The following is an 11,106-nucleotide window of genomic DNA, read 5'->3' as shown; positions in this document are numbered from 1 at the left end:
AGAATCAATGCATTCCTGCCAAAACTGCTAATTTATTTTTGTGTGATTATTGTCCGTGGGGACCATTCTCAGCTAGATATTGGAATCCTGACACTTAAGGAAAGTCTCGTGAAGTTATAAATTTTCATCTACTTAAGTTGGAATTAATAGTCATATTTAGTGGACATGGTAACAACAACACAACAACAACTCTTCTGAATGACGACTTGAGAGGCACTTGATTAGTCTTTATATTGGATTGTGACAAAACTGCAAATTACATTAATTTATATATCAAGGTATAACATTCTGTGTGGAGATATAATAACAAGGATCAGGACAGATTTGAAGGTCATATCAGCAATTAATTCAAAACTCGTATGCTACACTGTGATGTGATTGGTGTGGCATCAAATCAAATCATCTAAATCATATTCTTTTAGATTATAATCTATTATCTTGTGTAATATCTTTGCTACAGACAAAGAATCTAATTTATTTCAGAGACAGTCTTGGAAGAGAAAACATAACAGAAGAGTATGACAGTAGATGTGCACGTCTGTTTGCTTTTAGGACTACAGTGAATCAAGTTTGGCAGAAATACAACATTGTTATTAAAAAATTTTTTAGACGTTGCAATGATCGTTAAATTGAACTTGGCAGAAATATGACATTGTTATGTTACAACTTTTTGAATAGTGTGGTAATCGTTTAAAAACTGTGTGGCATGAGATGGGACGTGAATGCTGTGTGATAACATCTATCAACAAACTATTTACATTTCTCTTGGTGAAATGAAAACCAAATATATTGATACTGATGCCTTGTAAAACATTAGACCTAACAATATGATGCTCGAATATTACTGTTGCAATTTTAAGTGTATTCATCTTGCTTTATTCTGCAGTTGATTTGCTCATTTGAGGGTGAGTTCAAAACCCAAGAGAGTGAAAATGTCCCTCAGAAAAAAAGAGAGTACTAAGCTGAATAAGTACTACGTGTATAATGGTACAATGAATGTATTCAAGAAATCATAAATCCATAATTTATTGTCTTTTGTACTGTTAGTGTACAGTTGTAGATATGTAAATATAACAAAGCTTAGGAAGTCTGTAGTTGTACATATGCAAAATTATCCATCCACCTTTGCTGTGTATTTCTTATAGCTGTTTAAAGTACCTTGACCCTTAGTATTCAGTATCATTGATTAAGTTTTGTGTTTCTGAGATGCAAGTGAAATGAGAACTGCGATGGATTTCCTTGGAAAAGTCTGTCTTTCGTATTAGGCAATGCTTCAAATAAATCGTCCATATTTAATTTCTATGCCTCTCCAAGAAATCAGAGCTGCTACGTGTCATTCTTTCAAGTGTGTTGACATACTACATAAGAACTGTACCTTGGTATTTAGTTTCCTGTGATGCAATGATGTGCAGTCGCAACCATTTAAAGGACAAGTTCACCTTAACCCGTTCCTTCCGCAATTCTCTGAGTGCTGTTAATTCTCCCCAAACGAGATTCTTTTTGCCAGTCAACAGAGAGGCAGACAGGTTGGTAATCCACCTGTGTGAAGGCAGTCAAGCGGTACATTGTATCCAACTTTCCACGGTCAACTACATGTGCCAGTGAACAGTAGAAATATCGATCAAGTGCGAGCTATGAATAGAGCGTGTGCTGAGGAGCTCACAGAGTCTTTTGTTCTACACAAAACCAGGCACCTGACTAGGGTGACTGGGGTCAGCGAACGCAGAAATCTAACTGATCTCAGCCTTGGTCGCTATGTACATGTTCGTACGAGTTTACAGCAGAAATAGCGAAAACTAAATCAGGTAAAAGGTAAATAATAATGTGAAATATGCATTTTTTAAACAGAAAGAGAACAAATGCTGATAGCGTAAGCTCTGCTCTTTTTGTCGAACTCACTTCTCTGGGCATTTGAACACGAAGAAACATGAATTTAGGCCACAAAAGCAGAAACTCTTGTCTTCATTTCAGGAACCTGGTATACCAGGTTCCCGTGTATCAGTTGCTCCCACAGAAACCTGGTATACCAGGTTCCCGTAAGGAACTGGTTAACATACATGTGGATTAAGTGAATGCGGCAATATCAGTAGAACACTCTGGTTAAAGTTTGAGGAAAATTGAATGATCTGTTCAAAAGATATTCAGTTTCTGCGCAGTCAGTGCTGGATGAGAAGACTACTACAGTTTATGATGTCACATGCACAGAACGATACAAAGAACACAAAGATTTTCACAATTTTTTTTTTTCTGAAGTACATATTCCTTTGACTGAATGTTGTTACTGATCAACATGATGTTAAAAGGGTAATATTATTTCCCCTGCTTTCTGGAAGAGGCAAGTCAAGTGCTCTTTTATTATGCGAGAAAAGTAAAAAATAATGTTAAGTTTTCTTTCTGTTTTCTTTTAATCGTTCTAAACATGTAACATATCACAAGCTGTACAGTAGTAGTCTTCTCATCCAATGATGCAGCGCTGAAACTTCAAAAATCCATAACTTTTAAATGACATATTGGATCTTCAAACTTTCACTGATATGTTCTACTAATATTACTGCATCCACATGTTCATGGAGGTGAACATGTCCTTTAAGACCACTCAGGAGTGAGATTCTTGTCCTGATTAAGCAGTTGTCTGTAAAAGAAGTCAGACTAGACTTATTTGTATTCTACACAAAGTTCAATGATAGCCCACTCATCACACCGTGCTGTTCACACACTCTATAATAAGTATCACTAATTAGCTCAGACTTCAAGATGGCTGTATTCATCAAAGAGAAGTTCATATGTCGTTGATAGCGAATTTTGTTTAATAAAGTTGCTATAATACAGATTGATATGCATGATGCTTCGCTGAGCATGCTACATAGACTATGTGATGGATTGTGTGGCAGTAAATATTTCAGTTTATTTGGAGTAACTGAAGCACTCCTTAACAGTTTTCATGATATTTTCATGCCAACATGTACCTTTTTGTTTGTCATAAATCCATAAGTTTTTCTCAATCTGGTAATTAAGATTAACCTTATTAAGATTGAGTTAGGCTTAATCTTATACAAAATATGTTTCATTTTCTATTTTGAATATTCTACAAATACATTAGCCCATTAAGTTGAAGAATATTGACATGAAAAAACAACAAAACAAATTTGGAATCGATCCTCAGAAACAGGAATTTTTATCCTGTCATAGTGTGTTGTAAATTTAGAAATCAAGAACATAGGCGTAATTTCAGCTTAAGGAGGCTTTTTAACCTGTTGAGGACGAGTCCCGAGTATACTCGGGCAAGGGTCTATGGGAAGTGCGTGTTGTAGCAAAATCAAACCGTCCTCAACGGGTTAAAATTCTATGGCTAAAGCAAAAATGTGTACATGTATGAAAAAGAAAATGTGAAGATTCCCAAAAGAGTGTGTTTTTTCCCTTCTTCTTCTTTTTTTTTAAACTTTTAGCTATAAATGCGATGTCAAAAGTGAAATTGTGATGAAGGGACAGCATCAAACCATCAATCCAAATAGGCCCTATTGTTTCTAAAACTTTATTAGTGAGAATTGAGTAAAGAAAATGGGATTCTATCGGATAGAAAATTGAGCAAAGAAAATCGGGATCCCGATGGAATCCCATTTTCTTTGCTCAATTTGCCACTAATAGATAATATTCATTTCTAGTCAGTTTTTTTTTTTCTGTTTGCGTTTTTCATATTATGTATCATAACTTTCTCTAGTCTCCCCCACGAATATTTTTCTAGACAGCGCCATCTTTTGTTTCACACGCTACAGTCGTTGTCCACAACAACCGAATGTGCGTCGTATACACATTACACCGGGTGATATTAACGCTATTGCCGTAATATTGTTTTTTTTTTTCATGTCGAGCTGAGGTGAGATCATTGTCTTTTAAGCTTTCTCACTGTAGTATTTGTGGCTTTCCAAATGTTGTTCGGTGGTTTTAGTGTATAGAAACTCATTTTTACACACCTAAATTCTTACGTAAATACTGACTTGGTGTGAAGATTTTTGCGGTAGCTTAGTCCCATGTGTTGAAAAATTTGCTGGTGAAGACAAAAAAAGAAAGAAGCTGTTTATAAGATGTTAGATGTTAGATGTAACCGAGAAAGTCATTGCGTGAGGGTGGTTGATCTGAAAATAGGTGGTTCATGAGTAGTAGACGTACAATATGTGATGATATTTGAATAATTAAAATTTGAATGTTCAAAACGGACACACATTTCAGAGCATCTCTACGACTCTAATTTACTATTTACTCTAGAGACACTATTGTCGAGTATTGTCACTGTCTAGGTATCTGCATACGTAATCAGCAGATGCATTTAACATAATAAAATGTCAAAGGCAGGAACGGCGCAGTGTTTTCAAAAGTGTGGGGCCCACTTCCGGGTTTCATGAGCTAACAAAGTGATGACACCTTATGTATTCCTTTGTATGGTGCACAAAAAGTGTGGGGGCCCGAGCCCCCACGGCCCCCACGGCTGTGCCGGCCCTGAAAGGTACAAAGGGAAAAAAAGATTGGTCAACAAAACTATGTGTTTCCAAATTTACTGGTAGTTTAATGGATATTTTCGTATACAATCTGTAGTATTTCGTTACCACACGCTATTACGGATTAGTACCGTATTTTAGTATTGGTACCAATTAATTTAATGCTGTGAATTTAGTCCTGTAGAGAACTTGCACTTGCAGGAAGGGGGAAAAGAGATAGTTCTAATCTGTGTACATCTAGACCGCTCCAGCAAATGATGATTCATGTACTGTATAACCTCTTGCTAAGTGAACAGCATCTCACCAAAACAATTTAGCTTTCAAGATATGAGGTTGTCAATGTGTATGTAGTAATCCTTATAAAGCCATGCAACTATGATGAAATCGCCAGCAATTTTGGAGGTGTTGAGTTATTGGTATCAGGTTGCTACTTGTAGAGCTTGATCTTGTTTACAATATGGTGTCAATTTTAAATTATTTTCATTTTCAGTAAAATATTATGATTAAAACCACAAGGGTGCTAACATATATTACGCCATATTTGGAACAATGCTTATAAATCTACCCACTTTTGATTAAATAAACTGTATATTTCATGAAAATTGATTGTTTCATTTTCATTTTACAAACACTAAAATTTTAGAATGGGAAAGTGCCCTTCTGGTTCTAATTTAGCCGACAAAATGTAAAATAATAATTCTTGCTTTTCTGCTATTTCTCCTCCAGCCTGCGTTTCCCTGTCACCTGCCATGTCGGGAGTGAAATCACCTCGAGACACTTCAGCTGCCATAGATGCAACAAATGAATATGGTCCTCCCTTGGACTATTCTTACATACCCCTAACGTCCTTTCTAGGTAAGTGCTGCATGCAGGGTTGTCAAATTCTTATTCAGACTTACTCACGAGATCGATGGACACACTGTTCATGGGACAGAATAGTTTCTTGTTCTAAATGTGAGTTTTCTTGTGTGAATATCTTACTAGAAACTGAAATTGGATGCAATCAAATGATGTACTGTATGCCATTGCTAAGTCCTGAGCTTTTGCTGGATTTAAGTGAACAATTTTTTTAAAACCTCTTATAGTTTGTACCCCCCCCCCCCCATATGCATATGGGGGGGGGGGGATATGACTCCCGCTTTGTCTGCATGAAATTTATAGTTGAGAATCTCACTTATAATGCAAACAAGTATAGAGAATATTTTTTTAACAGTATAGCTAACTGGTTTTGATACAGCGAGTGATTTTGCCGGTTGTTTGGTTCAGGACCAAAAAATTTCCTTGCTATATCTGTTCAAATTTGTTCCTGTTTGTCTTTGTTTCTTAGCTCCAAAATGTATTTTGGCAGGTGTTTAGTAAATTTTGATCAAATTATAAATATTCTTGGAAAGTTTGGAAAACAAATAAACTTACAGCGCACTCTGGTTATGATAATGTCCTCTGGACCGGCATTTTTCTTTTGTTATACAGTATAGAAATTCTGTTAAAGTTGAATAGTTAAGATATATACCAGGTAGATGATAATTTTGGAACCCGAAGTTTTACTTTGTTCCAAGAATTTCTTAATAACTGTATTCGTTATAACGTGGGTGCACTGTATTTTAAGCATGCCAGTACTTTTCATCCAGAAAATTAGATTATTCTACCAAAAACCCAATGCATTAAAAAAAAATTGTGCATTATAAGGTACTATAACATGCATTTAAACAACAACAACAACAACTAAAAAGCACTCTGAGAGCGCAAACTTCCGCCAAGCAGCTACTTTCCACCGATGATCTTGCTCTTCCCAAAGAGATTTTTCTCCTCTCCACCACTGGCAGGGGAAAAGCTCTTTGGGTTCTTCCATAGAGATCGATTGCCACCACTATGCTGAAAAATCGCCCGATTTCCCAATATAGAAGCCTTTGTTACGTCATAAACCCTCAGCTGCACGGCGCGCCTCGCCCTAGCAGAAAGTGGAGCACACACTTAAGTACGTGTATGTAAACTTCAATAATGTGCAGCTTGAACTCCCAAGTTCATTGAACCTACCCGCCAAAATATCAAAAATCCTTCATAAATTCCCAAGAAATTCTCGGATCACTACCAAAATTTAATCATCTGTTACCTGTGTCATTCTCAACCTTTCCTGTAAGTCTCATCCAAATCTGTTAACTACTTTTTGAGTTATTTTGCACACGGACAAACAAACCAACAAACCAACGGTAACGAAAACATAACCTCCTCCCTTGGCGGAGGTAATAACAACAAGAAAACATTATAAAGCAGCCTATCGTGGAGATCCATCAGACTTTTATTCACTTTCTATGAATGAATTAGCGAGGGAAAATGCTGCAGCATGGCACTGAAGTCTAACCACAGGTGTACTGTATTATTACTGATAGCCTGATCACCCTTTGATTGAGATGTCAAACCATTTACCTCCATAATTGATACACTGTGATGTTCTCAAATGTTTCAGATGCTGGAGACGAGGTGCCAAGAAAGGGTCAGCAAAAGGTCATGAGAACCAAGGAAGGGAAATACCGCTCCACATCACTCAAGTTTAACTACAATGCACTGACAGATTTTGAGGGCTTCCAGGGGGCCCTGGAAGGAATCCTTGAAACACCATCAGACCTCTCATCGTTGGATCTTTCATTCAATGACTTCACCAAGATAGATCCGGTAAGAAATGTAACCTAGACAAAATTTTGTTGATGTTTTCCATGATATTGGTGTTTTCACATACTGTAAAACGAGGAATTTTCGCGTACATTTTAATTTCACGAATTTCGCGAGCCCCAAAATTTGCGAAATTAAAATGCACGCGAAAGTGTTTGTCTACACTACATGCATTGAACGCCAGTGGCAATTCGCGAAAATTTCATGCCACGAAAAAGGCTGTCGGCTCCAATTCGCGAAAATTTCATGCCGCGAATATATCATGTTTTACAGTAATATTGCATTTACCATGTCAACTGACACTCAAGGTGTCAACAAAACCCACATCCCTTTTATAAAAACTTGTTTTGCGAGACATGCTTTTTCATTGTTGTTGAATACATTTATGTCATACAGGTCCTCCTTGAATACCCAAACCTGAAGATGCTGTATCTCCATGGCAACCACATCGACAAGCTGGAGGAGATCGACAAGCTTGCCGCCCTTCCAAACCTCATCTCTCTAACTGTCCACGGCAACCTGATCGAAGACCTGCCTGGGTTCCGTTCGTACATCCTCTCGCGGCTGCCGAAGTTGAAGACGCTCAACTTCAGCGGCGTGACGAAGGCGGACCTGACAAACGCGGCCACGTGGAAGACGATGTACGGCCGGAAGAAGACAAAGCGGAGGCCAAAAGACGATGCGTAGAATGCCTGCCTCCGTTTTGCTGAACCTCACTCTTGTAACCACGGACTAGTCTACAAAATGCTGGTGAAACATTCCAAGATGCTAATGGCAAAAGAAATATTCGTGTGAAGGTCACTGAGCAGTTGTGGGACTTCAGACAAGCCACAGACTGTGAAGTGCCTCCAGATTTCTATCTCATTTGTAGATCTCTGATTCTGACAGAAAAAGACCATGGAATGACTTGTAGAGACATCATCCTCGAAGACTTGCCGTTATTACCAGCATCATTTGTTGTTGCTCACTACCAGCAATAGCAGTGTTCATGCCTGACTGTAGCATATAATTTACCACTAAGAAGCAGAAAATTGGTGAATTCAGCATCCTGTTGAGTAATGAGGAAACCGCTAAACATACATGATGAGATGTAGCATTACATTTTAAGATGATGCAGGATTTCACGTCTGATGCATTCTACTTTTTGAATAAGAAAATAATATTTTTGCCCTTTCTACTTTTCCTGTACTCTGCCTTTTCTTCCCTACCCAAGTGTCAATGTTATCCATAAAACAAAGAATTAATTTTTATCAGATTTGTACTGAGTACAGTGGACTCCCAATATAACAAAGTCCTCGGGACTGGCAGTTTTCTTCTGTTATAACTGAACAAATAAACAATTAAAAACATGGAACGGATAATGTTGCGGCCTGAATTTTTATTTAGTTGCCGCTGCAATTTCGTTTTAACTGTGTCTGTTATAACGGGAGTGCACTGTATGGACTTTATGAAGAACACTAAAATATGTCAAGATACAGTATTAATTCAGTTTAAGCAGGTTGTGCTTTCACTTTCAGGGACATTTTAAAAATGCAGTTTCATGAGTCAAAAGTATGCAATTAATATATCTTGCAATTTTTCCATCATTAACAGTTTGTTATGTAGAAAGTTTCCATCGACTTGGTCCACAGACATGACATTGGCTGCTTGGTAGTACTTAGCACTTCATTAGGTTACTTTACAAACAGCCACAGGGTCAGAAGCGTAGAATAATGTTACATATGGCCTAGGAGTTCATGATGTGAATCTATGGGGAACTGTATGGCATACCTTCTCTTTTTATTGCAGAGAAATTAAATGCAATAATAACAAATCATGTTTTCTACCCATGAAGGACTATCACCAGAAACAAAATGAACTGGAACCATATGAAATATACTGTGGAGTTGGGATCTCACTTTTGAATTGCTTGAAAAGTCAATCATTGGAAGAGATATATGTGTGTCTGCTGTAGATTTGCTTATAGGAACATAGTGGCATTTAATACTAGTTTTGACTGCTTTGTTCTTAACAATTCAAGATGCTTCTTTTTACTATATGCAATGTTTATGATATATATGTGAGCTAAGAATGACGTATATGTAGTGTCTTTAGTCAAAGTAATGGCCATTTTTTTTTTTCTCAGACTAGATCCCTTGATTAGTTTGACTTGTAATATTCAAATACTTTCATGTCACATCCTCTTTCTTTGTTATATCATTCTTCCCGAATGTCCTGATGTTCGTAAATGTTTGTCAGAATTGTAACCTTGCCACCTTGTTTGTTGTTCCAGCTAAGAAATGCACTGATTTATACTACAATGAATATTGTGGTTCATGAATGTCAGCAGTTGACAGAGTTTTATGTCAAGCGGTACACACTACTGTACAAGCTGTTATTTTTGTGTACATATATTTTCGTTCATGAGGAGATCACGGACATTTTTATGAGATGTTGTTATCGTAGTTTAACACCAAGGCTATCCTCAGTACATTATTATAATCCTGGCATATTGTGACATTTTCACGTGTTGTGAAATTTGTGAACAGTGATTCGCAAAATTCTCAAAAATTTAACCGTCATGAAAATAACGGCTTATACAGTACTTCAGCTCTGCTTCCTACTATGCAAACTTAAGAAAAAAAAAACCCAAATACACAAACTATATCACTGCACAGCCTATTTTCTTGGACAAGTGCAATGAAACATTGTGATTACTGTTTATTTTTTGTTTTGTTTTGTTTTTCTGTCGTGTGAAGATAAAACTATGGAGAGCATCACGCAAAGTGCTCAAGGGGAGATGAAATCTGATTAATCATCCTCTCTTGCACAAATTCACCCGTGAAGAAACGGTGTTGGAAGGTACTGCAAAACGAGGAATGTTTGCGTGCATTTTAATTTCGCGAATTGAAATGCACGAGACACTTCGAATGCTCTGAAATGTCTTGTTGTGATCAATGTGACTTGCCTTTGTTTGCACATGTTACGCATATGTGAAGTTGTCCACGATGTCTTGTCATAAATGTGGTGTGGGGGAGGGGAGTCCCCTTTCTAGAGGGACAGTTTGAGATCCTTAAACCTGTCTATACACAGTGTCCCACTTTATCAAATATACTATGCTATTTTAATAACTACCATTCACCTTGAAGATTTAAAATGGACCATGTTAACAGTCTTCCTTTTTTTTAGTCCCCTGTGTGAAGGCATAAATGTAATCTATCTGCATATTTATGTTGATTAAATATATTATATCCATGTAAATATCTTTCAAGTAAGTAACATAGAACATGCAGGAATGCGTTTTTAACAAAAGTACAATATATAGTATGCAGGTGTGAGAAGATATTCAAGTTTGCTCTAATAACCCTTATGGTAGAGGCTATTCATCCAGTATTTATGAGATGTGATATGACCAAAACTTCCTAGCATCTCAGCACTGTACTGTTCATTGTACTTCACATTATTATACCTTAGTACAAACAAGTTTAAGGAAATAATTCCACATCAGAGAAAAATGATCTTCTTAATAAATGTATTTATTACAGTTCAAATAACTCACTCTTTGTCTTTTCATTTCTTCTTGTTTTTTAATGGTTACAAGAAAACATATATATAAATGTATGATACATCTCGCAAAATAAGGGCTATAAGTCTTCATGTTAAGCAAGAAATCTCTGTAAGCCCAAAATATATTCATGACATTGCCATACAAATGCAAAGCAACAGTAGATATTTTCTTATCTTTTACAAAGTATTCAAATTTTAAGGTCTATCGACACAATGAGATGAATTCCTGCATGCTCCCAGAGCTGTGGCTAGACAGAAGACAAAAACATTTCAACAAAAACACTTCTTGCAGAATATTGTTTGCACATGCAAAAATCAGAACATCTTTAACACAGTTGACAAAAGCCGACCATTCAGTTTTCAAAGGACATGTTCAACCGGCATTTGAAAGTGAAGGTAC

General features: G+C 36.8%; 1 protein-coding gene across 1 annotated transcript; it reads left to right on the top strand.

Moving 5' to 3' along the window:
• Window positions 1-5,223: 5,223 nt before the first annotated feature.
• Window positions 5,224-8,160, top strand: LOC139721570 (leucine-rich repeat-containing protein 51-like). Its single transcript, XM_071632903.1, has 3 exons — window positions 5,224-5,348; window positions 6,958-7,163; window positions 7,557-8,160. The coding sequence occupies exons 1-3, from the start codon at window positions 5,243-5,245 to the stop codon at window positions 7,845-7,847; spliced, it is 603 nt and encodes a 200-aa protein (XP_071489004.1). The 5' UTR covers window positions 5,224-5,242; the 3' UTR covers window positions 7,848-8,160.
• Window positions 8,161-11,106: the final 2,946 nt, after the last annotated feature.

The sequence above is a fragment of the Diadema antillarum genome, unplaced genomic scaffold, assembly GCF_040938485.1.
Source record: "Diadema antillarum isolate AM-2024a unplaced genomic scaffold, OU_Dant_1.0 scf00000146, whole genome shotgun sequence".
Taxonomy (NCBI): domain Eukaryota; kingdom Metazoa; phylum Echinodermata; class Echinoidea; order Diadematoida; family Diadematidae; genus Diadema; species Diadema antillarum.
The sequence above is the reverse complement of the archived record's forward strand: the minus strand, read 5'-3'. Positions and strand labels throughout refer to the sequence as shown.

Bases quoted from the DNA above. Each gene is read 5' to 3' on its own strand.
- LOC139721570 (XM_071632903.1), top strand. From the start codon at position 5,243: ATGTCGGGAGTGAAATCACCTCGAGACACTTCAGCTGCCATAGATGCA. The intron at 5,349-6,957 runs GTAAGTGCTGCA...CAAATGTTTCAG, and splicing joins ACCCCTAACGTCCTTTCTAG to ATGCTGGAGACGAGGTGCCA. The intron at 7,164-7,556 runs GTAAGAAATGTA...TATGTCATACAG, and splicing joins ACTTCACCAAGATAGATCCG to GTCCTCCTTGAATACCCAAA.